Source organism: Hippoglossus hippoglossus, chromosome 21, assembly GCF_009819705.1.
Source record: "Hippoglossus hippoglossus isolate fHipHip1 chromosome 21, fHipHip1.pri, whole genome shotgun sequence".
Classification (NCBI taxonomy): Eukaryota; Metazoa; Chordata; class Actinopteri; order Pleuronectiformes; family Pleuronectidae; genus Hippoglossus; species Hippoglossus hippoglossus.
Window position 1 is genome coordinate 5,206,748 of NC_047171.1, and position 27,268 is coordinate 5,234,015.

General features: G+C 42.6%; 2 protein-coding genes across 2 annotated transcripts; one reads left to right on the top strand and one right to left on the bottom strand.

The window, feature by feature from the left end:
• Positions 1-27: 27 nt before the first annotated feature.
• On the bottom strand, positions 28-15,811 carry LOC117755277 (protein mono-ADP-ribosyltransferase PARP14-like). Its single transcript, XM_034574940.1, has 17 exons — positions 15,486-15,811; positions 15,254-15,384; positions 11,650-11,686; positions 10,530-10,754; positions 8,700-8,921; positions 6,338-8,574; positions 5,665-5,895; positions 5,219-5,437; positions 4,960-5,038; positions 4,636-4,791; positions 4,468-4,530; positions 4,103-4,279; positions 3,703-3,921; positions 2,859-3,473; positions 2,521-2,654; positions 999-1,173; positions 28-771 (listed from the first exon to the last, which is right to left on the bottom strand). Exons 1-17 carry the CDS (start codon positions 15,742-15,744, stop codon positions 488-490), a joined length of 5,463 nt encoding a protein of 1,820 aa, XP_034430831.1. The 5' UTR covers positions 15,745-15,811; the 3' UTR covers positions 28-487.
• On the top strand, positions 15,706-21,350 carry parp9 (poly(ADP-ribose) polymerase family member 9). The gene is made up of 8 exons (XM_034574950.1): positions 15,706-15,812; positions 17,372-18,256; positions 18,659-18,859; positions 19,176-19,391; positions 19,523-19,583; positions 20,127-20,599; positions 20,697-20,856; positions 21,032-21,350. Exons 2-8 carry the CDS (start codon positions 17,387-17,389, stop codon positions 21,298-21,300), a joined length of 2,250 nt encoding a protein of 749 aa, XP_034430841.1. The 5' UTR covers positions 15,706-15,812; positions 17,372-17,386; the 3' UTR covers positions 21,301-21,350.
• Positions 21,351-27,268: the final 5,918 nt, after the last annotated feature.

Here is a 27,268-nt window from a genome sequence, read left to right on the forward strand (position 1 = left end):
ATAAAGAAAACGCTGAACAAGCAAGTGTGCTCTTATGAACTTCTAATTGCACACCGCGTTTATTGGAACAGCAGTTAACTTCCATACTCCTCTCAAAACCAAAAGTAAACGCTAATCTGAATTCCAAAACCAGTTTGTATCCCATGATTTCCTTCAGGAGAGCAGGTCCATCATTCTCGACACTAAATTATCGGTTTGATTATACAAAGAATAACATACAGGCAAAAACAAAAATCTGTTAGCAATCATTCGCCTTTCTTGACATTGTTATGTGATCAATGTATGGTTCATTTTCAAGGCACCATGTGGCTCTGATTCCTGACTCTTGTGATTATTACTTGATTACTAAATACCTTTAACCAAATACCTCAAGTAGATGGGAAAACAAATGTGATTAATCAGCTGATGTGAAACAAAGACTAAGTGTTTTTAACGCAGTATAAAATGTGGAGACATTTGGTCCTTGTTATGTCAGAACATCGTGGCGTTACTTGAATGTGATCAAATACTCAGGATAAGCCTGGACGTCATGGAAGATGATGAACATGCTGGGATTAGCCATGTTGTCCACGACACTGTCGTACGACTGAGGGGACGTGTTGCTCTTGACTGGTGGTACGACCATGTTTCTTTGTCCAAGCGCGTAATCCCCGGTCAGCACTTGGCAGAGGTACATGCACTTCTCCCCTTTCAGATTCGGACGGGAGTATGTGTCCTGGGCAGAGTAGTCGGCCCTGACAGCAAAGTACGTGCCGTTGCCATAACAAGCAGCTGAAAATGAAACAGCAGCAAAAATGTTTTGTTTTAATTTATCTGTGAGCATCTATCTTCCATTCGCTGAAGTTAATATGAAGAAATAACTGAAAAACAACTAGTGTTCAGAATATTCAATAAAATAAAAAAAATATTAATGTTTTTGAACAGTTTCATTTTAGCAATAAAGGTAAAGGAAGAGTCTGGTTAAACATTGTCCCATATTTTCATCATAAACTTCTCACCGTTCTTTCCTGCGTAAGCCCTGTTGAAGCCATTTTCATTAATCGTGTTCACTATGGTCTCAGTGGTGCCGTGGAACAGACGCCTCTCGTTGTTTGAATGACCGTTTCGCTGCTCAATGTCACACTTCTTGACCTGTAGGCTCTTCCACAACATAGTGTTCTGGATCCTCTCAATCTAAATATGAGGGGAAAGAAAATTTGTGACGATCCCATAGCACATTTTAAAAGTATATTCATTTCACCCAGATAAAAATTGCAATTTTCTTTTCGTACTCTAAATTGGACGATACGAAAAGACCTGGTGTCGTGGATAACATGCATATGCACAAAACAGGGTCTGATAGATGCGTACGCCACTTCTCAAGCAAACGTGAGGATCTATAAAAACAAACCTGACGGGAGAATGTGCACACTTGTACGCTAACTCTGACCCATGCGTAGGGAAATGTTTGGGGGAAGGGACGTGCAGACGTGAGGTGGTGATTTGAAGCCAGATTATTGATCCACTTCATCATTACCATTAACCACGTGTTAAACCACTGCAGTGAACGTGACTGTGCCATCACTTCATTACCAAATAATATCCCAGAGTGGAGGTTAGGATCCTATTGATGTGTGAAGTAATCAGTCCGATTGCTCTAAATATATGAATACTGTGGTGATTTTTTGATATATAATTGTGTAAAATTTGTTAGATCGAGGACATCGCAGCTGTCTCTGAATTGAATAATCCTGCAGATTCACATATTTACGTTTCCAGGTGGACTTTGATTTATAAAGTGAACATGTTTATGTGTGCGTGCGTGTAATAGGTTGAAAATGCTATGCATTTCGTTTTTATTTTAACAGATACCCCCCCTATTTTTTGAAAGACAACTTAACTATTCTAACAGTTTCACATGACAATTATACTCCACGTCAGTAGGTGGTGCTGTTTGTACAGCGGTGGATCCTGAAGGGAGACCGTAAGCACAGGCTCAGCGCATGCGCAGCTCATAATAAATGAGTTCAGTCTGAGCAAGACACTAAACTTAGTCTCCTCCCTTTTTAAATCCACAGAGACTATATCTATGTATCTATTGGTTACGCAGCGCTCCCTAGCCTGTGTAACCCTTGCTGCCGGTCCAGATTTCCCCTAGGTCTGGCGCCGGTAACATGCGCACGGTTTTAATCATCTGAATCTTTTTTTGCCCCTGACAAGTACAGTTTTGAAGGCAGCAAAGAATAAGTGATTTCCAGGAGCGTAATCAAAGAAGTTCTATGACATTCACTCTCTGCATGCATTTGTTTTTCAATGGGTTTACAATGTGAGCATTCATCACTTCCATACAGGGTTAGTAGCATACAACTGTTAAAACGTTATATATGTTGTTATTTTTTAAATGCACAGGTATCAAATTGTTATCAGGAAGGAAAACATTGGTATTGAAACATCTCCAGAACAAAACTTTCTGCTCTAGTAACAAAGCAGTGTCACTAAAACATGATGTTTTAAATACAGTGCATTTTAAATGAGGACTACCTTGATGACTGTTCGGTGGCATGAGGCCTGGAACAGATTCAGGACTTCAGTGTACTCTGGTGTTCCAGCATGGATGGGGACAGCCAGACAAGTAGTGTTGGGGGGCATAGCATCCCAGTGCGCAGGTACTGCATCTAGAGACAAAATACATTTTTGGCTTAAAAGACAGAGAGGGGTCAAAAAGTGAAATTGTGCTAAAACAGGGAAATCATTCGCGGTAATAAAAGGTTTGAATCTAGTGTGAATGCACATTATTCTAGCTTCATATTGGAACTTTTACCAGTTACCACTGCTTTATTATCTTTTTTAGACAGAACTCTCATCAGTCAGTCAAATACCTTTCAGTTTGTCAATTCTCTTTATCTGCAATGTGTGTCCCTTTCTGTTGGTGGCCGGTCCGTTTGGCAGAGTGACGGTGTAGTCTTGACCTTGGATGTTGACTTTTACATCTGTCAGCTTCTTTTGCATTGCTTGCTCAAGCTGGAAGTTTGTCATTGGATCAAAGCTTTGATACTGGAGCCCTTGCTGTTGGTACTGCCAGTCTGCAACTGTGCTTACCATCACCATGTACTTCTTCAGGTCCTCATCATCCTTCACCTTTTCAATCATTGTATAAATCTCTGCGGTGGCTTTGAGTACGCCATTGCTGAATCCCTCAATGGTTAATTCGACCTGATCCTTCTTGCCTTCGATCCTGATGCTCACGCCCACGGTCTTCTGGATGTCAATAATCTGCTGGTGGTCCGCGTCGGAAAAGCTGAGGATGGCTGCGCCTTTAATGGTGTTTTTGTTTTGATCTTTGGTTATCAGATCATTGATCCACTGCTTGGCCGAGACCACTTTGGCCTGTGTGTCACCGCAGATGTGGAAGCAAGCCGGGTCGAATGCCACTGGCTTGATGACAAAGTCTTCTTCTTTACGGGGCTTGTCAGCAGTTCCACCCACAAGGAATGCTGTGAGAACAAATTCCAAGTGCTACATTATTCATCTCACATTCAAACCAGACTATGGATTAAAGGAACATGAACACAAAAATGATTCTCTTCTCTGTACTAGGGCTGTCACTTTCTATCCGAAAACATGCGGTTCATATTCAAACTGTAATAACCTGTTTGATTTCAAATTATGCAGTCTAGAAGCATTTGATATTTAGAAAAAGTGACAGCCCTGTTCTGTACTTACATTTGATTTTTTTCCACAACCCACTATCCTTATCACTGGGTTTACTGGCAGCGCTTTGTGCTCTGGGTTGCATACTGCTGTGGAACTCGTTCAGCATCGGTGCTTGGAAAATAACAATCCGAATAGTCTTCAGGGAGCCATGAGTGTTTTGGCTCAACACGTCGATCACCGCGTCAAATATGGCATCTGCCACCTGTCGTGACTGCACATTGCCTTGACCTGAGAGGGTAGAGCATAATCAAAGTTGCACAAGGCAGTGCAGGAATCATCACTTGTAAAAACACACTGTGTTCATTCTCTCTGAATCAATAGAATTCATGTGTAAACACAAACATTCAATAAAATCATCTCCAAGTTGATTTAAAACTCAGACTTTCCATATAATATACTCCAGACTCACCTGTGCCAATGGCAGGTAATGAGACAGAGGCGTAGGCCTTTTTCACACACATCTCAAGTGCACTTTTAACAACCGCTCTGATTTTTCCTGGGTCGGTCTGTCCGATCACGTGGAGGATCTTCTTACACCTTAGGTTACCTGGATCGGTCATTATCATGCCCTGGTTGGGCAGGGCACCTAAGGGTGAAGACAATGGATTTGTATTAGTATTTAAACTTAAAATAAATAATTACAAGGCACTAATTGTGAATGAATTTATTTATCTTGATATAATTCGATGCCCAGAACTAAGCAAGAATATTGTTTAACTGTGGCAAGTCAGGGTTACAGTGTCATAACAGTTTTAAGTGTAAATGTTTCATTACCAAGGCGTTGGCACTCTCCTTCAACAGCCTGACCAGCTGCTTCTAGAATAGCCTTGGATACTCCTAGTGGAGGGAAAGACATCAAATAATATGATAGCGTGTATGGATACAACTTAAATTGTAGTTGTTCTGCATAGCTGAAACATTCCTCTTCTCGCTGTCATTTACCTGACTTGAGAGAAAAGCTGTCATTGGAGGAGTTGACAATGACCTCACTGGTCTCGTTGGTTATGTCTCCTGTGACCACCTGTATGGTGACGCCTCCCATTTTGGTCTCATGCATTCCTGCGCTCGAGATAACGTTTGAGAAGGGACCTTGTTGCACTGGAAAGAAATCAACAGCAAATCAACCAAATAATCAATAAAAATACATTTGAGAATAACTGATCCATTCAGATCATTTTTTAATTGAATCATTTTACAGATTTCTTACATTTCTAAAAGCATCGCATATTTACTGAACATAAAAATGTTGAAAAGATGTTTGCCTACCAGTTTTTTGTGGGGAACGTGTGGGTGCTGGACCACCTGAGGCACTGGGGAACTCCTTGTCAAATTCATCCTTAAAGGCCTGTAGACAGAATCAGAACTTCCACTAAACACTCACAAATATTATCAATACATCACCAAAACATTACAAGAGCAGATGTTCATAAACATGGACATAATTGACCATCGCTGATTTGTCATTAAGTTAATTTCCATGGGAAAATAACACAAAACTACTCCAAAGCTTCTTCTGTTTCCTTACCTGGATTGTCTTTGCATCGCCTGGATAAAGGACAATGACAACCTCCTTCAGGTGCTTAGGTTTTTTCATGCTAAACGCTGAGATTTCACTCAACATCGAAGAGGCGACAAGGTGTCTTGGGAAACCAAGGTTTCCAGTGCCGACAGCAGGTAAAGAAATGGAGGTCAGGCCAGCGTCCTCTGCCTTGTCCAAGCAATTCTTGAAAATGGCACTCAAGATCTGGGAGGCAAAGCATTGATGCTTTTAAGATCTAGGTACCACATACTGAAAGTTTACACTGCTGCATACACTTACTATCCCATGCAATTTTAGATGTAATAATAAGTATAATATAGTATAATCCTAAAATAACATTTAGCAACAGAAAAGCAGGAAAAGTGGTAGATCTGAGGCATGTTCCATATGATACAGTATTGAATACAGACTCAGATGATAGAGCATGTTACCTTTTCAGTTGCGCCTTGTCCCTTGTCCCATGGAGGTGCAATTGCATGAAAGACTTTCTTGCTCTTCAGTTGGCAGCCGTCTGTCACAATGACCTCACCAAAATGTCCTCTGGCCTTCTGGGCATTTATCAACTCTTGAAGATTGGGTCCGGCCGCGAGCAGTATTGCATTTGAAACTGCTCCTCTGTTCAGTTCTAGATCTTCAGACGCAGTGTTTACAATCACCTCAGTCTAAGAAAAACAGAATGTTATCAGTTCTTCATTTAACAACATCCTTATTAGACCAAAGGTCTGGGAGTTAGTCTGAGCAATCAGTCAGTATTTAAAGGTAGGGTTGGTAAGTTGTTGAAAAACTTTTTAGCGTATTTATTGAAATCCTCTTCACATCCTGATAGCCATGTGACAATCGAAAAAGCATGTCCCAAGTGTCTGTGGCTCTTGAGGGACTGTAGTTAACACAACCAATAATTCTGGTAATTAATTGACGCCATAGGCTGATGTACCGGTCTGACACTAACCAGAGTGCACCCTGCCCATGTCATTTTGCCAAAGAGTAGTCTGCTCTTGCTAGCTTTTTTCACGCTTACCAACCCTAGCTTTAATTATATTCTAGTATTTTGTCGTCACACTCTGTAAGCATGTTTAACTAGAAACATTTTTAAATTCTATTTACCGTGGCATCCTGGATGTTTCCTTGAGTAAGAGTGATATTCAAGCCCTCTTTGGTTGTCACTTGACCCAAGCAGTTTGGGTCAGATTGGGTAGATCTAGCCTGTGTCAGACGTGGAGACGCGGTTTGAAGAGTGACTCCACTATTTCCAAATTCACTTTTGACAGCTCTCTCCATAGCCTGAACAGCAGCGTCGTCATTGTTAACCAAATGGATCTCCTTCAGGGTGTTGTCATTATACTTCTCATCACAGTGTTCCTTCACTGCCTTGATGATGGTCAACGCACACAAATCAAGACGAAAGCTTTGGGTTCTGCTGATGGTGGGCAGAGCCACAGTGATGCAGCCATGCCTTTCAGCAAGTTCCAGGCTTCCTTTAACAGCTCTTTTCAACTGTGCATGAGACTTCTGGGGTGCAGATGGATCAAAGACGGGTCCAAATGCATGGATAACTTTTTTGCAACGAAGCCGTCCTCCAGCATCAGTAATGACACAGTCTCCAGGCTTGAGCTGTCCTCTCAGGTTAATTATTTTGTCGCATTCAACCTGCAACTGAGGTCCAGCAGCATTCAACAGTGCTGCTCCAAGACCCCCGTCGTGTTTCAGCTGCTGATTAGAAGAATTGACAACTGCGTCCACTGGGTAACTGCACAGATCTGCCTTGCAAACAGCTATTTCAACACCATCAGATGTCTGAAGCCGATATACAGGTTTTGGTCCCTGGCTTTGGGCCAAATCATTCTGCCCACCACTTGTCTCATCAACTAGTTGGACCAAGCAGCCAGTGTTGCCAAACAGTGAGGTCACGTACATAGTTTCTTTATCCTGGAAGAACTTCTTCACCCCAGGTTTGGTGACGTTTACACTTTCAAAGATCAAAGACTGGACCAAGTTTTCAAATAAGGTCTTGCAATTTGTGACATCAACTCTGGAACCATTGAGACAGATGGCCTCGTTTCTGAAAGACACTGTCACTTTGTCTTTGAATTGCTCCAAAAAAGATGTTTTGCATTTTTTAATGTACTCAATGATGGCATTGGACTTGACATCAACACTTTCTTCAACTTTGGCATTCTGCTTTAAGAAGTTCTCAAGCGCACTGCTGACATTCATGACATTACTCTTGTGGCCACTCACAACAACTTGTTTACCAGTGCAGAGGACCTGGAGTCTCCTGCATGACTTGCTGTTGGCATCTTGTAATTGTCTGACCAGATCCTGCCATGCCAGAGTCTTCAGGACACTGCAATCTTCTACACTGATGTTCTGAGACATCAAAAGCTTTTTCAGATGGTCTTCAGCTTTGGTCAGATCTCTGTCAGAAAAAGCAAGGAGCTCCACTCTCTGTGCACTGATCTCAAATGCTGCATCTATTCCGTCAGATGTCAGCAGGGCCTTTGTAAGCTCATCTTGCTCTTCCAACCTCAGCAAGTCAAGCACAGATTTATCCATTTCTAAATTCATTCGTTTTAATGAATATTTTGCCTCGCGTATCACTTTGTCTGCTTCCAAAATCTCATCTCTTAAACCAGTTACAGTCAAATCTGGACTGTCTTTTGTGAAGGACATTTTGAGTTCTGGGTACAAACGTATCAATTTGTCCTGAAGACCATCTTGACACAGGAGGTGGAATATTGATGGGGACACTTTGATGACATCGGTCTTCATCGCTTTTTCCCTCTGCACCCTTCCCTCAATTTTGTTGATGGTTTTACGAAGACTTTGCTCCAGTTTATTGACATCATCCACAAAGCCAACCACTGACAAGACACCGCTGGCTTTATCATGCACTAAAGTCACATCCTTGTTCTGTAGCATGTGTCCGATATTCTCCACACACTCTTCCAATACCTCTGAATCTGGCTGAAACTTCAGGGATTTGAATTTTGACAAAGCTTGTGCAAAGGCTGACCCCACGGTACTGCTCCACTCTTTAATGATGGCTTTGGCATCTTTTTGGCCAAGAATTGAAGGTACGGGGCTCAAGACCACAGCAGATCCTCCGTGTTTTACATTACAGAAGTGTTTAGCTAAGTCACTGTGAATGGTCTCTAATGCTGATTTATGGTCATTTAGGTATCTCCACACAGCATTGTCAGTGGGTTCAGAGATGGCAGCGGGGAGTTTTAAGGAGGGCCTGTCTTTGCCATAGAGAGCTGCTCCCAAAGATGAATAGAAAGGATAAACTCTGAACTCTTCCTGTTGGATGTGATGCTTCTCCTTCACGACTTTCTGAGCAGCTATAGAAAAAAAACATTAACTGTCAAATCGTCCAGAATTGATATAAAGGTGTTAATCTCTGATTATCATTGTGCTGCATTTATATGGACACAGTAATATTCAACGTGTACTATAACTGTGTTACCTTGATTGTCTTTGAAGGTGACGACAAACTGTTCCCCTTCATTAAGCAGAACACTTTCCACATCCTCACCTGCATTCTCGAAATACAGGTGGAGGAAATCTTTCTCGAACTTTTGGGTGTCTTCGATTGCAACTTGCTTAGTGACTTCAAGAGGCCGGACTGACAATCCCTTACTTGTGAACATCCTGTTTTGAGGGCATCTTGCCACAAAGTCAGCGCTTTCTGTGGGATAGTGATAAAAAGTCAGGCAGTTAGGCAATAACCTACGATAGAGTTTTTAAGACCCCTTAAAGGACAAAAGAAATTTTCAAAAATAAAGTAGCGGTATGATGAGAATGAAATCAAAATTGAACGAGAATTAAGTCGTAGTAAAATGACAAACTAAAAATGAGTAATTTTTAACTACAATAAAGTCATGATATTATGAGAATTCTGTTATAATTTTAGGCTACGAATCATTATACAAGGGGATCAAATGATCAGCTTGTTGTCTGTTAAAATGAGGAATGTGCAGCATCTTATTAAGTTATACATTAGTATAGGTTTCATGTTACTTGATCTTTCGGCACATGAGCACCACATTAATGTGGTAGTGTCAGGGCTCTAAAAGGTTGTGTAAGAAACTGTCTATTTCAAAGAAAGAACCACACACGCTTGGAGGAAATTGCCTCTTTTGTGGAGAAGAAAATGTTTGATGGTGGTCGACTGTAAATCGTTGGTTACAACTGTGTGATATTCAAAGGGATTTCATAAGCTGCTTTCCGCCATAAGCATAATTCTTGAGATCCAAATGTCTGAGTGAGAGCCTCCGGACTTTCTGCAGAGTTTCTCTTTTGGTGATAAGGGCAGACGCCAATGTCGATTTGGCGCGATCTCTGCAGCAGAATTAATACGTTACATCCTGCCTCTGTCTGCTGCACCACCCCTCACCTGAACACTCCAGAGATTTATGTGTTGTTGCCTGAGCAGAGAATCTCCTGTTGTGAAGACGGTTATAGTTTCTCAAGAAACAATGAGATTGGTTCAATATTTTGGATCCAGATGGAGTGAAACTCGGAGAGCATGGGTTCTCCTTGCTGCTTGTTTCCTAAAAGTAATATATTGTATTGTAGTATAATGGTTTTTTCCTCGTAATATTATGATATTTTTTCTCATTAAATTACGCCTTAAATCTCGTAATATCACTTTTTTACAACATATTCTCAAAATCTTTTTTTCTTCAATACGGCCCTAATATACCTTTTCATAAAATGGCGCCAACATATTTGCCAAGGAGGAGTTGAGGGTTCATACAACACATGTTTTCAGATAAACACAATTTTTTTATATTACCTTAAAAGAGTCAATAAGAAAACTCTTTAATGATACGTTTTTCCGGTTCTATTGTTGCAATTGATCAATAAAGTAGAATTTGGCAGATACAGGACATCATGCATTTGTTTTTGTTGGCAATAGTATGTAACTCTTCATGGTTAGGATGGTGAGGATGTTTTATAGTGGTCTGAGAAAATGCAGAAAAGTAATTTCTTAGTACCTGCAGGATCTAATTTATGGTGTAGTTCAGCTTGGTGTTGTCTCCCTGACTGCATTGATCATGTTAGGGTTAAGGATTCAGGGTTAAGTGTCATCAGTTTATCATGGTGTGTCGTGCTGTAAATATCTCCCATAAATTTACTTGGTATTTTTCTTTTTTAGCATTATTATAATAAGAGATATGCTGAAGATGATACCGATGCGCTCAATTGAAAGGCAACCTCTGTACAAGTTGTGTTTTTTGGAACTATTATTACACGCATAAACACACACAACACACACACAGTAAGCAAATACCTTTTCCACTCTCGAAAGTAACCACAACAGAGGAGATGCCATGAATGATTTCCAACGTGAAAGAGGCAGATGGGGATTTCGGTTCCTTCATAATGTTCTCCACCAGCATCTCCAAAATGAACAGGCTCATGTCCTCAGAAACATTCCCTAAAACAGCCGAGGTGGAGCACAGCGTTTCCTCTGCTGCTACATCGTCTCTGCCTTTGGCCTCCGCCTGAACTTCAGCTGTGAGTTGATGAAGATTAAGTGATTGAACACACATTTCTTAATGAAGTAAGATAATAGAGTAACACAAACAATTAATGAAATGTCTTATTTGTGGGAAAGCTTATTCTGGGTGTTAGCTCATAAGCCGTTTTTCAGACATGACCTCAGCATAAAGTTTTCACTTTCACACATGCACAACTCAACGGGGTTTTTTTTGCACAGAAGCATTAAAAGCAGCAACAAATTTGCGTTATTCAGGCGAGAGGTGCAGCACCTCTTTACCGTTGTCAGCTCTTATCACCAAATTTGTTTTCTTTTTTCATTTTTGTGTCTGTCACAAGTTAAAAAACGTCATCATGTTTATTTTTTCCAGTCTGGGTTTCTGTAAAAAAAACATGGCGGCCTCTGTAGAGAGGACCCACTCCCGATGTAAATTTAAAGTAATTAAATATAAAGGGCCCATTCTAGGGCAAAGAAAACAACAATTCATACAATTTAGAAAAACACAAGAGAAAACACAACCAGGATTATTTTATATTCAATTTCTGCCCATGGATCCCTTTTACAGTGAAGGCAGATGATTTACAGAAAATCAGCAGCAGTCTGTTTCATTATCTGAGCTGCATCAATACACATTACTTTCTGATGAGTCACAGTTTCAAACAATTTCGACACTAAAGGGCTGTGCTTATTTAGTTTCCTGTAATTAAGGTTCATATGAAGCCTGAATATCAACCCAAACATGATACAACTAAGCAAAAGAAAAAGAGAGTGAGAGACAAAGGGCAGGGTGGAGAGAATCAAAACTAAAACTAACTGTGTGTGTGGTTTGACACTGCAAGTCTGAGTTAATTTATCTGTAACAAACAAACACAAAAATAGTCAGAGTAAGAAACATACTGGTGTGACTTACATTTCTTGTTGACATTATCCGATGGAACTTCCCGTTTCTGACAGTACACAAAAAAACGATTTAAGTCACAACTGTGTTTTAATTTGTCTTCTTGTGTAACCAGTTTCACCTCATACAGCTAAATGTCCAATCAGACAAGTTACACGTTAATTCAATCATCAACTGGGTCAAGTAAATATCACAGAAAGGCGTATCCCTTGTTTAATTACCAGCTTCCAAACAGCAGGAAGTAAAATGAGCAAAGAACACAGCGTCCAGCACGGCCTTGAGTTATGACTCATGTGCTCTCACATAAGCCTGGGCCTAAAGCTCAATATACAGTATATTGATATACTATGCATTGTATAAGCACAGTAAGGAGGTAAAACACATAATCGATTAACCTCAGATTTGTCAAATGTTTTGCTGTATATTAAACATTTCATGAAGCAGCCACAATTTACAAAGAGGGTTCAACTATAAGTCCATGCTCAATTCCTTCTTTACTGTTAGCTATATAGCAGGGGTATTCAACTAAAATTTAAAGAGGTCCAGTTAGAGAAAATTTCTTGAAGCAAAGGTCCGGAAGATCATAATGTCTAACTATTTAGTGTGATATATATTTAAGTTGCCTAGTAGTTCTATCAACATCTGCATGTACTAAATACCAAACTGTCAAATCAAATGAATTCAGTACGATTCAAAAACTTTTTGACAATATTTATTGTCACGTAACATAGAACTGAACATATATGTATGATTGCAGATATGTATAATGTTCTCTCATTAACTAAATAAAAGTAGGGCTGCATTTCAAAATAAGAGAAAATAAATAAAATGGGAAAATTGTGCATGTTCAAATAAAGAGCTTAACTTCAGAAAAATAAAATAAAGGGAGCAAAAGCTTGAATTTCCCTTTTTCTGTTTCACATCTTGACTCAAAAGTCTCAACCAATTTTACAGATAATAAATCTCAACATATCTTAACAATTGAACAGTTTTAGAATCACTTTGTTCCCCTCTTATATCCCACTCCCCCACTTTGTTCGTCTGTTTCTCTCCCTTTCTCCGTCTCACTCCTGTTCCTCTCCACTTTCTCCGTCTCACTCCTGTTTCTCTCCCTTTCTCCGTCTCACTCCTGTTTCTCTCCACTTTCTCCGTCTCACTCCTGTTTCTCAACTTTCTCCAGCTCACTCCTGTTTCTCTCCCTTTCTCCGTCTCACTCCTGTTTCTCTCCACTTTCTCCGTCTCACTCCTGTTTCTCTCCCTTTCTCCGTCTCACTCCTGTTTCTCTCCCTTTCACTCCTGTTTCTCTCCACTTTCTCCGTCTCACTCCTGTTTCTCTCCATTTCTCCATCTCACTCCTGTTTCTCTCCCTTTCTCCGTCTCACTCCTGTTTCTCTCCACTTTCTCCCTTTCACTCCTGTTTCTCTCCACTTTCTCCGTCTCACTCCTGTTTCTCTCCATTTCTCCATCTCACTCCTGTTTCTCAACTTTCTCCAGCTCACTCCTGTTTCTCTCCCTTTCTCCGTCTCACTCCTGTTTCTCTCCACTTTCTCCCTTTCACTCCTGTTTCTCTCCACTTTCTCCGTCTCACTCCTGTTTCTCTCCATTTCTCCATCTCACTCCTGTTTCTCAACTTTCTCCAGCTCACTCCTGTTTCTCTCCCTTTCTCCGTCTCACTCCTGTTTCTCAACTTTCTCCAGCTCACTCCTGTTTCTCTCAACTTTCTCCGTCTCACTCCTGTTTCTCAACTTTCTCAGTCTCACTCCTGTTTCTCTCCCTTTCTCCGTCTCACTCCTGTTTCTCTCCACTTTCTCCGTCTCACTCCTGTTTCTCTCCCTTTCTCCGTCTCACTCCTGTTTCTCTCCCTTTCTCCGTCTCACTCCTGTTTCTCTCCACTTTCTCCCTTTCACTCCTGTTTCTCTCCACTTTCTCCGTCTCACTCCTGTTTCTCTCCATTTCTCCATCTCACTCCTGTTTCTCAACTTTCTCCAGCTCACTCCTGTTTCTCTCCCTTTCTCCGTCTCACTCCTGTTTCTCAACTTTCTCCAGCTCACTCCTGTTTCTCTCAACTTTCTCCGTCTCACTCCTGTTTCTCAACTTTCTCAGTCTCACTCCTGTTTCTCTCCACTTTCTCCGTCTCACTCCTGTTTCTCTCCCTTTCTCCGTCTCACTCCTGTTTCTCTCCCTTTCACTCCTGTTTCTCTCCACTTTCTCCGTCTCACTCCTGTTTCTCTCCCTTTCTCCGTCTCACTCCTGTTTCTCTCCCTTTCACTCCTGTTTCTCTCCCTTTCTCCGTCTCACTCCTGTTTCTCTCCACTTTCTCCGTCTCACTCCTGTTTCTCTCCCTTTCTCCGTCTCACTCCTGTTTCTCTCCCTTTCACTCCTGTTTCTCTCCACTTTCTCCGTCTCACTCCTGTTTCTCTCCATTTCTCCGTCTCACTCCTGTTTCTCTCCCTTTCTCCGTCTCACTCCTGTTTCTCTCCCTTTCACTCCTGTTTCTCTCCACTTTCTCCGTCTCACTCCTGTTTCTCTCCATTTCTCCATCTCACTCCTGTTTCTCAACTTTCTCCAGCTCACTCCTGTTTCTCTCCCTTTCTCCGTCTCACTCCTGTTTCTCTCCCTTTCACTCCTGTTTCTCTCCACTTTCTCCGTCTCACTCCTGTTTCTCTCCATTTCTCCGTCTCACTCCTGTTTCTCTCCCTTTCTCCGTCTCACTCCTGTTTCTCTCCCTTTCACTCCTGTTTCTCTCCACTTTCTCCGTCTCACTCCTGTTTCTCTCCATTTCTCCATCTCACTCCTGTTTCTCAACTTTCTCCAGCTCACTCCTGTTTCTCTCCCTTTCTCCGTCTCACTCCTGTTTCTCTCCACTTTCTCCGTCTCACTCCTGTTTCTCAACTTTCTCCAGCTCACTCCTGTTTCTCTCCACTTTCTCCGTCTCACTCCTGTTTCTCAACTTTCTCAGTCTCACTCCTGTTTCTCAACTTTCTCCGTCTCACTCCTCTGTATCTCTCCCTTTGTTTTCTCTACCTGTATCTCTATCTTTCTTTTTCTTTCTACCGTCTTTTCATGTGTAACTTGCCTCTAACTCTCTCATCTGTCTGCACTGTAGAGTCGCAATGTTTACCGCTTGGAATGCACAGACTTGATTGGCTGAGTAGTATCACGTGGGATGGCTTAACTCGCATGCAATTGGTCTGTGCGTTTCTCATCCGCTAAACCACTACCGTAAAGACTACAAAAGCTGCGCTGATTATAAATAGCGCCCCGTAAGGTTTTAAATCATAACCTTCTGTTTTGGCTGTAGATCCGGGTCCGTACGGGACGGCTTCTGGGTCCGGACCCGGACCGCGGTCCGCCTGTTAGTGACCTCTGCTCTATAGCTTTGATTCAAAGCCACACATTGAATATACTTTGAAAATTGTTCCTAGTTCAAGCTCATTGAGTTTTCCCCCCAAAAAAGGGGGGGGGGGGGGGGGGGGGGGGGGGGGGGGGGGGGGGGTGGTTATAATATCTTTATTTATATGGCACTTCTCAAAACAAATAAAGTAGTAGTACTTTCACACCTCTTTATCCAGGATACACACACAGGAACCCTGACATTTCATTGCACCTCACTTACCTGTGGTGCTGATGCTGCTGCTGGTGCTGGTGCTGCAGTCTTCTCATCTGGAGGGGCTCGAACGGTCATCTTCAGAACAGCCTCATCCAACTGGATCTGGTGCGAGTCTTTCCTCAGCACATTTTTCTGGTCTGTGAGTGAAGGAGAAGAAGAAGATGGACTTATTGTTAAGAGGAGGTCACTTCACTTTTGTATTTCTCTAGTTTGAGTCCAGGCCTTAGACGGAGCCCACCCTGCTCGGTGCGGAAGCGCAGCCCCGCCGTCCTGCTGCCACTCTCGTAGTCCACCTCGCAGTCTCCGCCGCAGGACTTCTTGCTGTTGAAGTACTTCAGCAACTTCATTTTGATTTTCGGAAAGTTGTTTTCTTCCAGCTCGACGAGCAGCGGGTAAGAATACGCGTCGGACATGTCTGCTGTCCGGGCTGCTTCTGCCGCTGCGCCCCAGTTACTTTCTGTTTTGTTTCTTGGGAAACGCAGCTGTTTTTCCCACATTGGGGCGAATCCGCTTTTTACTTTCACTTTCTGCCTCGTCCTCCTCGGAACCTTCCAGCAGAAAGCAGGTGAGTGTGTTTTACTCCGTAAACTTCATCTTTTAACGTAGACATTAAAAACCAACGTTAAACGGACAGGTGTGTGGTCAGTTTGGTCTCGTGCGCTGCGTCAGGTCGCTCGCGCTGACAACAGGTCGAGGTGAGAGAAAATGGCGGATGAGTTCGCGTAGACACTTTCTCGAAGAAAGACGGAGACAACGATGCACCATTGAATGTCAACCAGTGAGTGAAGTTGTTCAACTTTAACCAACTGCAACGAGTCTAAACGCTGCCAATGCAACAGAGGATGAATGTGGACAGCAGCGAGACAACAGTAGGAATATTATGTTAGTATTTTAACTTCAAACCGTCCCCCCCCCCCCTGGATAGTTTCTTAACGTTGATTCTTGTTTACTTTTTTCAAAAAGTAAGTAACTTTCATGTACACTAAAGCAAAAAAACCCCCTGATCTCTGTCTCCCTCTAATGGAGTGATAGAAAACAGCAAATGTTTCTAGGTGCAATTGGGTCACCCAGTTCAGGAAGTACAAAATAGTATATTTAAGTAAAAGTCAGTTGTTGTGGAAGATGGTCAGAGCTGGGTGGGGGGTTGAGACAAAGCCTATATAATTATATAATGTTGAATGCAGCACAATATTCATGATTTTTGTATCATTTCAATTTTCTGCAGCATTGTATAACAGTTTCACAACAGTTTACACTAGAAAAGGCCAAAAAAGTGCTTGTCGGTCAAATTAATTCATGCTCATTATGAGCAGGACTCCCGGACACTAGATTTAATCTATATCAATGTGAGGGAAGAAAAGTAAAATAAAATAATCAGATATTCTTTGTCTAACCCACTATTTCCACCACTTAAATCCACAATCCTTTCTGTTTGTGTCTATTGTCTACACATCTATGACAAATTCTACATATGTGCATCAGAGGTTACAGAAAATACTGAATGAATGTTCCAAACATTAAATTCAAGAAGGATAATAACATTAAATTTAAAATAAAATATACATGCCTACTATTGTGCTAGCCTCAAAATGTTACTCCAGAAAGGGAAATTGAGAAATTCAGTTTTTTATTGATGTTTGGACAATTTGGCCTTGCAGTTACAATCGATTGCCAGTAGGAGGTGCTGCAGCCCCCTCAGCACCCCTACTTACTGAGTCCTTGGTAAAAGTACAAAGAAATAGACATAATGTACTCAAAGTACATCAAACTTTCTACTTGAGTAAAAGTGTACAGAATAGATACATGAAAAATGTACTTGATTACATTAATGAAGTAAATGTACTCTGCTGCATCCCAGCACGGCCAGTAGGTTAAGATTAAATGTTATTTAGACCTGACACCTCAGTGTTCATGCAACAACTATAAATAAATGTAGAGAGATATGTAAATAATGTGCACCTGCCACTACAAACAGAATAGTATGGGTAGTATAAGTATAAGTTTAGTGATAGGATGATTACTAGAGATGATCGAAATAAGGGTGACAACACAGAGTGTCAAATATATTAACCAGACAGTGATGTCATTGTATGATTTACTCACACCTACTTACTTTTTTCGTAGCACTATTTAGGAGCCATGGCCGGTAATCTGATTATTCCTCTTCAAGGGCCTTCTGTTCACATTGTGAGGCAATGTGGACCGGCCCTGGGCGACATCCTCCACAGCAAATTCAGATGCACGGCCATCATTGAGGAGGTGGCTTCCGGAAGTGTTCCGTCCCTTGTGCCGCAGAAAACCGTTGTTTCAGAGAAGAGGTTTGCCGGCGTGCTGAGTGCAGGCATCAAGTTATCTGTGTGGAAGGACGATCTTACAAATGTCTGCGTGGATGCCGTCGTGAATGCTGCCAATGACAAGCTTCAACACTGGGGCGGCCTCGCTCGAGCTCTGTCCAGCAGGGGGGGTCCGCAGATCCAACAGGACAGCAACGATTACATCAGACGGAAGGGGGATCTGAAAACAGGAGATGCAATTGTCTGTGCTGCTGGCCTCCTACCATGTAAGAAGATAATTCACGCTGTGGGCCCTTCCTTACCAGCAAACCCATCAAAGTATGAAATTTCAAAGGCTAAACCGCTGTTGCAGAAGGCCATCAGGAGCATTCTGGACAGAGTTAAAGAAAACCACCTGAAGACTGTCGCCATTCCTGCTATAAGCTCGGGACTGTTCAACTTCCCCCTGCCACTCTGTGCGGACACCATAGTGTCAACTGTGAAAGAGTACTATGAGAACTCCGATAGACAATATCTTCCTGAGGAGATCCTCCTTGTGAACAACGACGACCCCACAGTAAAGGAAATGGAAAGGGCCTGTTGTGAGCTACTTTCCCACAAAACGTACAGCGAGGTAGCAGGAGAAGGAGAAGGAGCGGCCAAAAGCTCCACTCCTACAGTCCAGTTTGGAAATATCCAACTGACACTGAAGTGGGGTCGGATTGAGGAACAGGAGGTATGAATCTGACATCTGTCTTGATTGATTATTAAACCTATTATGTACTTATTTTATGCACTGCAATTAGAAGGCTTTTCTAAACATTGATTATTTCTAGTTAAACATTATTAGGGGTAAAAGGATTCTCCAAATATGATCATTCCCTCATCATAAGACCAGAAGAGTCGTGTGACACATGCAGCTGAAATATTTACAAATTCTTGCTTGGTTTTGCTCTAATTTTAAATAGAATTATAGTAAGAATGTGATTAACTGTAAACCTCGGCCAAGGAGTTCAATTTTGGGGATTTGGATCCAGGAACTTTTGTGAAAAAAACTGCAGCGGTGGCAGCAGGTATGGGAGCATGAGTTTCTGTATTTTTATTCACCTTGTTTATTCTTGTTTTTGGATTCCCTCAGACGGACGTCATCGTAAACAGCACATCATCAGACAGAAACTTGAGCTACGGTGTCGTCTCCGAAGCTTTATTGAAGAAAGCAGGAGCTGAAATGCAAAGAGAGCTTCACAGAGCCAAGCCAAAAGGAAATGTGATGGTCACAAAAGGCTACTCCCTGAAATGTAAAGAGGTTTTTCACACTCTTGGCATTGCAGCACGGGAGGTAGGTCATGATTCTAATATAAGTAAAAGAGGAAAATATTAAATCGTCATGTGTAATATTAATTATCTGATTTATCTAAAGGTAAAAATGATGTAATTTAGACTAAACTTTAAAAAAAATATCTTGCACAACTTGCAAGAGTTCCTTTTTCCTTGGTATATCCAGAGAGCACATAGTCTGAGTAGCATTAAATGCAGCTCGTTGCAGGGATGATATTGAAAAATAGCTGAAGTGAGAGAAAAATATATCATCTGGTGAGCAGGAAAATCTTAATATACTGTATATTTGTCTATGTCTCTTCGTTCATTAATTACAGGTCCTTTTCAAGTCAGTCCTGGATTGCCTATTTATCGCAGTCTCAAATAAGCACAGGTCAATTGCCTTCCCCGCCATCGGCACAGGAGGCTACGGCCTCAGTAAAACACAAGTCGCCGATGTCATGACTGAAGCAGTGAAGGAGTTTGCCAAGAAGTCCCCTCAAACCTTTGAAGTTCACTTTGTCATATTTCCATCGGAAGTAGACACATATAAGGTTGTATTAATGCTTTTGCGATATTAGAATGTTATTACCGTGTGTACGTGTGCCCACTGCAGGCGGATTGAATAGAGACGCCTCGACAGTTATCGTGATAGAAAGATGACTTAATGACTTTGTCTTTCCAGGCTTTTGAGACAGCGATGAGATCTTTCCAGCAAAAAGCCCCTGATCCCGGCTTTACACAGGGTAACAACACCATATTTCTATTAACATTAACTGATGAAAAAGATGACCTTTCAATGCAAGTGTTTAAGTATTTTACTGAGAGTAATAGAAGAAGATATGCACTTCCCATATTTGCAGTAATTACGGTCTTAAAAATATTAGCTTCTGTGGGTAGAAAATTTGAGGAACTTTTAATAATTCTTGCAAAATGTTGAGGTTAATTGTAAGAATGTGCAAGTTGCCTCTACAAAGTAGGCCACACCTTCACCACAACTTATAGCAATAATAGTCCTGTTAAAGTAGAAAGATATTTGTATAGTGCTGCTTATTTATGTGTTGTGTAAGAAATGTTTAAATAACGGAATACATAGAATCTTGGTTGCTGTTGTAGTTCCCTGTAACAGTTCTGGAGTTGTAGTACAAACCAGAAACGCAAGAGTAGGACAGCAAATGTAAAAATCATCCGTACAGTGCGGAATGCATGTTTGATTAATCTGCAATCACTAAAAAGCAGCTAATCCTGAACTGTGGCAGTGATTGTTACCTGTGTGTCTGCTCCACCAGCATTGGAGCACAGAGATCACTTCCCTGTCAGCAAACCCGCCGCTCCACAGATCAGCCTGCATGGCAGTCCTGAGTCGAGGCTCGAGGCTGAACGATGGCTCTGGTGCCTTTTCCATTCCTCCCACCGCGTCACCATCCGTAACAACTTCATTCTTTGCTTTGGGGAGGAGGAATATCTGCAGCTGACCCGTCTGTCGGCCAAAAAGACCATCGACTTCAAGGAGTCCTTTGACAAAGGTCATGCAGACATAACGGTGAACGGGGATTCACATGAGGAAATTGTCGTGGCCGCCTTGCAGGTGGAGGCCATGCTCTGCAACATCCAGAAAGAATTTGTCCGAGAGGAAGAGCGCGCCATGCTCCCCTTCTCCACCGAGAAGGTGACCTTTGAAAGAACGCCAGTTGATGTTCGCGACGTTTTGTTCTCAGAAAGAGCATCTGTTCTCATAAACGAGGGGCTGTGCATGTTGAAGGTACAGTATGTGTAACTGTCTCTGCTGGAAGTGCTCCATATCTTATGTCTTATTGTTCACCAGTGCTTGACTCAGGTGGAATTTTTTGTATATCTAGTTGGAGAAAGTGGAGAACCCGACGCTGAGGAAGATGTTTGACGCCAAGAAACAACAGCTACAATGTTCCACTCATCGAAACATGTTTCAGCTTATACCTTCACAGTTCTGCGAGATGGTCAGCCATATTGGATTCCATGCAGAGTACGCACCACCTGCAGGTATGAAGCATTTGATAATGTAACCAGATTCTTAGCGAGAGAGAACGAGCGGACATCTCAGAACATTTTTAAGTGCATTCAGACCTGTACTTAGTGCTGACCACTTGTAATCAGATCTCTCAGGACAGTCGTGGTCATAGATCATAACCAGTTTTTTGTGTTTGTCCGTTTACAGACCCAGCTTATGGAGAGGGTATCTACTTTGCTGGCACAGTGAGGAAAGCCATGGAAGTGTGGAAGGAGCGCAATGAGACGTACTTGTACCTTGTGGAGGCCGAGGTGCAGACAGGAAACTCCACCCCTGGCAGACCAGGTCTCATTCTACCAGTTGTGGGGACACACCCACAAATATTCGACAGTGTGAGTGGAGGACCTGACCTCTCCGTCATATTCAGTGGTTACCAGGCTCTGCCCAAATACATCATTACCTGTACGGTGGCCTGAGGAGCCATTTCTCCACTCTTTCCTATTACACATTAAAGAATCAGTCCCGTGTTAATCTAAACCTGAAGTTCCCTCTTAATGCATGTTAACACTGAGAAATGAATGAATCAATTTGCCTTTGCCTTTGAAACTATATAAACCAGACCAGTATATAAATATAAATACTCATATCCACTGAGGACCTGGATGAACACGCACGCAAACTTTACCTGCATTTTAAAAAATAGATGATTTTGATTTTAAAATGACCTTTTTCTGGAGCCTTATACAAACTAAATAAGCAAATCGTGGGGATTATTAAAACATGACCAGGGAATAAAAAGCTGTAAGAATGAATGAGGATGATGCTGCTCTGGTTCAGCGACCACAGGAGAGAAGCCCTGCAACACACAACAGGACAGGATCAACTTATATTAAATAAATGAGAGAAACATACATTTATGACAAGTGGCTCGTTGATATCGTGTCAAAGGAATGTTATCTTAAAAAAAATAAAAGGAGTTATCCAGTCATTTGTATTAGATTATACTGAATGCTGATAATCTGCGAAGATCAGAAAATGTATTTATGGCTGTGTGGTGTATTCATAGATTCATAAAACTCTGGTGTGGATCTGGATCAGGGGGCAGGTCATTTATCAACATCTCAGAGAGTAATTCTTGATTCAAGTCAGACATGTAAAGGGATCTAATGAATTAAAATGTAGTTTCATAAGGGGACTGGAAAAAAATATATGTACTCTACTGCCACTCATTATTATTTTTGTGTATTGACCGCCTAAGTTTGTCCCTTCACGCTCACTGTTACGCCCCCTTTATGTTACGTGCTTACGTTGTTGCAATCCCCTGTTCTGTGTACGAACTAATACAGGTTTACGAGCAGGTCTCCCGTGTGTTCATTATTGGCGATAATAGCGTGAGTACACAACAAAACTGGCGACGAGGATTATGCGTTCTCACGTTGTGTTTGGTATTTTCGGTTGAAAGTCCGAGTTTACCGGAGTTTTTTTTTTTTTGGCGGATGTACGGCGCGAGATCGTGGCTAACGGGGCGACGGCGCAAGCTAGCTGCTACAGCGTGGATGAGACGGCACCTGCACGGAGAACAGCGCTGCCGCCGGGGAGGAGGAAACCGAAGAGAACTCTGACGGGACGGATATACGGACCACAGGGACAGTGAGTACATCGAAACAAGGATAAGACGTATTGCAGAAAGCAAAGACAAATAAAGAATATTGCTTTAAAATGGCTGCACTTGTTGGAAATATTGGACCATTCGAAGAACAGACGGAACAATGGACTTCATACTCCGAGAGGTTTGAGTATTTCGTACTGGCTAACAAGATTAAAGGAGATGTCTTAGTGCCAACATTCTTAAGTGTCATGGGAGCAAAAACGTTCAACCTACTACGTAGTCTTGTGAAACCTGACAAGCCAGGGGACAGGTCCTATGATAAAATAGTGAAAATATTAGGAAGTCACTACTCCCCTAAGCCACTCGTTATTGCTGAGAGGTTCAGATTCCATAAAAGGAACCAGGAAGAGGGTGAATCTGTTTCACAGTTCGTTGCTGTACTGAAACAGTTATCTGAACATTGTGCATTTGGACTTTCACTCAATGACACTATACGTGACAGATTGGTGTGTGGTCTACGCAGTGAGTCTATTCAGAAACGCTTACTTACAGAGGATAGCCTGAAACTGGAAAAAGCCATAGAGATAAGCAAGTCAATGGAGATGGCTGCCCGAGAAGCACAGCAGCTAAGTACATCAACCCAAGTCCATAGGTTGTCTTTTGAGTCCAAGAACAAGGCAGCGAGCAGGACATCTGTTATGGACAGTGATGATGCATACTGGGTTAGGGTTAGTGTTAACCCTGCTGGAGAACAAAGCAGTGCGGATGCAGGTGGAGAACAAAGCAGTGCGGATGCAGGTGGACACCGGTACACGTGTATCCATGGTATCAGAAGCTGTTTACAAGGAGAAGCTGCAGCACGTCACTCTTCGAGGGACTAAGTTGAAGTTACGGACCTACACTGGTGAGCCTGTTCCAGTGTTAGGAGTCGTGGATTTGAACGTGGAACACCACAATCAGAAAAAGACTCATTGTATATCATTCCAGGAAAACGTCCAGCTCTGCTAGGCCGCAGGTGGCTGAGGAAGCTCAGACTGAATTGGCAAGAAGTGTTCATGGTCAATGATGGAGACACGGGCCTCCTACAGGAGATCCTGAAGAAGCACTCCAAAGTTTTTGACGGAGAACTTGGCAGCATGAACGACATTACAGTTAAGCTGACAGTTAAATCAGGAAGTGCACCAAAATGCTTTAAGGCTAGACCTGTTCCATATGCTATCAAACCCAAGGTAGAGGCAGAATTAAACAGGTTAGTGCAGTGTGGTGTATTGGAACCCGTGAGCACAAGTCAATGGGCTACACCGATTGTTCCATTTATAAAAAAAGATGGGTCTCTAAGGATCTGTGGTGATTTTAAAGTCACTGTGAACCCTGTCTTGACTGTAGAACAGTATCCATTACACCTCATCGATGAACTCTTTGCAGGCTTGGCTGGAGGACAGAAGTTTAGTAAGATAGATTTATGTCAGGCATATCTCCAGATGCATGTTGATCCAGAGTCACAGGAACGGTTGACCATAGTGACACAAAAAGGTCTTTTCAGATACCGAAGGCTCCCTTTTGGGATTACCTCTGCTCCAGCTCTTTTCCAAAGAGCAATGGACCAGATTCTGAGTGGGCTACCAGGGGTCCAGTGTTACCTGGATGATCTGCTTATAACGGGACCAGATGAGCACTCACACTTAAGGAACCTGGATGCAACACTACAAAGACTGGAGGAGTATGGTCTGAGAGTCAGAGAAGACAAATGTGAGTTTTTCAAGCTTTCTGTCGAGTACCTGGGGCACGTAATCGACAGCACTGGACTCCACAAGGCACCCTCAAAAGTGAGGGCTATTGTGGATGCTCCATCCCCAAAGAATGTGAGTCAGTTGAGGTCATTCCTTGGCTTGCTGACATACTATGCAAAGTTCATGCCTAACCTTTCGAATAAGCTGAAACCACTGCATGAGCTTCTAAATAAAACCAAGACTTTGAAGTGGACGGACAAATGTGAGACAGCTTTTAAAGAAGTGAAGATAGCTCTCTCTCAATCTGAGGCCCTAATCCACTTTGACCCCAAATTACCAATTCAGCTGGCATGTGACGCCTCACCTTATGGTGTGGGTGCAGTAGTGTCACACATTATGCCATCAGGGAAAGAGAGACCAATTGCCTTTGCATCAAGGACACTGAGCAAAGCAGAAGGCAATTACGCACAGATTGAGCGTGAAGCACTGTCTATAGTGTTTGGAGTGAAGAAATTCCATCAGTTTCTTTTCGGCAGGAAATTCACGCTACTGACAGACCATCGACCTCTCACCTCGATCTTTGGTCCTCATACTGGCATTCCGTCACTTGCAGCCAGTCGTATGCAGCGATGGGCTTTGTTATTGTCTGCCCACCAGTATGACATCAAGTATAGGAAGTCGGACCAGCATGGGAATGCAGACGGGCTCTCAAGGCTCCCGCTACCTGTCGTGCACACTGAGTCAACACAGGCTGAGATTTTCTATTTCAAGGATGTGGCGGCTGCTCCTATAACCTCGACTCATGTGAGGAGGCACACACGCACTGACCCGGTCATGTCTGAGGTTATGGACATAGTCGCTCGGGGAAGGAAAGGAGAGGTGACACCGAGTTTGAAGCCTTACCTGGTAAGAAGAAATGAGCTTTCAGTCCAGTCTGGATGCCTATTATGGGGCTATCGTGTCATTATTCCACCGCCACTAAGAGAGAAAGTACTGGACGAGCTCCACTCTGGACACTGTGGTGTGGTGCGAATGAAAGAAATCGCACGCAGTTATTTCTGGTGGCCAGGCCTGGATGCAGCTATAGAGGAGAAAGCAAAGTCATGCTCTGCCTGCCAGAAAGTAAGAAGCCTCCCACAGCTGGCTCCATTACATCCATGGGACTGGCCTGAAGAACCATGGCAAAGAGTCCACATAGACTTTGCTGGACCACTAGAGAACTGCATGTTCTTAGTTGTAGTCGACGCCCATAGCAAATGGCCTGAGGTTGCTGTCATGAAGAGCACCTCCTCAGAGAGAACCATTGAAGAGCTAAGGTCTATCTTCAGCCGTTTTGGTCTTCCACAACAGCTTGTTAGTGATAACGGTCCGCAACTAGTGTCTGAAGAGTTCAAGACATTAATGGAAGAGAACGGTATTCAGCACCTCAAGTCTGCGCCATATCACCCAGCTACCAATGGGCTCGCTGAAAGATTTGTACAGACCATGAAGCAAGCTCTCATGTCCTCTCAAGGCACCAAGTCCCTCAACAGGCGCCTCAGTGCTTTCCTGTTGTCATACCGAAATGCACCTCATGCTACGACAAAGGTGTCTCCTGCCGGGGCTATGCTCAAGAGACAACTTGAGGTCCTGAGACCTCAAAAGACAGAGTTTGTGCACCTACAACAGAGAGCTCAAGTGGAGGTTGAGCAAAAGCAAAGTTCCGGAGCTTCACAGCTGGAGACATGGTTCTCGCCCAGAACTATACAAAAGGGATAAAGTGGATGCCTGCTACAGTTGTTGCAAAAACAGGCCCTGTGTCATACACAGTTGAAACACCTAATCACCTCATCTGGAGAAGACACATCGATCAACTGCTCCACACTTCCCATGATGACTCACCTGAGCCACCATCCCTTGTTCCAGAGCAGGAGGCCTACCAGGAACAACATCTATCCCCAGAAGAACCCCTGACGCAACCTTCAGTACTGGACACTAGGGCTCCACGATTATGGCCAAAATCATAATCACGATTATTTTTGATCAATATTGAGATCACGATTATTTATCACGATTATTCATTAATTTTTAGGGACAAGATCTTTTTATTGCACTTTCACGTTTACATGAACAAGAACACTGCTTCCACTTCCATTGTTGTGCTACATTCTGGCTAATGTACAGATCTTTGCATCAGACTGGTCCTTATCACAGTGCATCTCGTAGAAGGAAAATATAAATAAAATAGTATCAACACTTTTTACCCAAAATTAAATCAACAGAGCACTGCTTTCACTTCCATGTTGTACTACATTCCAGCTAATGTGCACGTCTTTGCAGCTGTGACATCCCTTTGTATTTCCCCCCCGACGTTTTTCATACAGTGCAGGTAATGCCTGTTTGGAGAAATAATTGCGCGAGGGGATCACGTATCTCTTGTCTAGTGTCTTGACCATTTTTCTGAAGCCTTCATTGCTCACAGTATTTATTGGACACGTCTTTGGTCAAATGAAATGCGATTGCATCCGTTATTTCAGTGTGTCTTTGGGAGGTGGATGGATACGCTGTCGCGCTATGCAGGGTCGCTGTTATGGTTTTCTGGGTTGACGTTGGACATGGACGGAGATTCAGTGAGGTAACGTTAGCTTTGGCCTTAATGCATTCGTCGTACTGTGGTTTGTGGTGATTTTTCAGGTGGTTGAACAAGTTAGTTGTATTGCTATGCGGCGCAGACACAACTCTTACGCACTCTGTGCATATGATTTGTTCTTGGTTAACATCACTTGCCCTAAATCCAAAAAACTTCCAGACAACGGATGATGATCCTTTTCGAGGGACTAGCTCCTCGCCTTCTGCTCCTGACATTTGATTTACCTTTCACACGACACCCGTGACCGTCTGCTCTCTGTTCTGTTGTCTGTCTTTCTACTCTTCTACTAATACTGCAGGCAGAACTTTTTTTGAGGCTGCCGCTGCAGGGTGCGCGCATGACACCTCCCATCTCGTTCTACCCCTGGTGGTTGGCTGACTGTTAGTTGAGGAAGCGCTTGATTTGATATGTAACAGAGCACGCATTTTAAACGTCAATATCACTGACGATCATGCTCATTTAATTGTGGCAGCCAA

Bases quoted from the DNA above. Each gene is read 5' to 3' on its own strand.
- parp9 (XM_034574950.1), top strand. From the start codon at position 17,387: ATGGCCGGTAATCTGATTATTCCTCTTCAAGGGCCTTCTGTTCACATT. The intron at 18,257-18,658 runs GTATGAATCTGA...GGATTCCCTCAG, and splicing joins GTCGGATTGAGGAACAGGAG to ACGGACGTCATCGTAAACAG. The intron at 19,392-19,522 runs GTTGTATTAATG...TTGTCTTTCCAG, and splicing joins CGGAAGTAGACACATATAAG to GCTTTTGAGACAGCGATGAG.
- LOC117755277 (XM_034574940.1), bottom strand. From the start codon at position 15,744: ATGTGGGAAAAACAGCTGCGTTTCCCAAGAAACAAAACAGAAAGTAAC. The intron at 5,438-5,664 runs GTAACATGCTCT...TTTGCCTCCCAG, and splicing joins GACAAGGCGCAACTGAAAAG to ATCTTGAGTGCCATTTTCAA. The intron at 772-998 runs GTGAGAAGTTTA...TTTCATTTTCAG, and splicing joins GGCTTACGCAGGAAAGAACG to CTGCTTGTTATGGCAACGGC.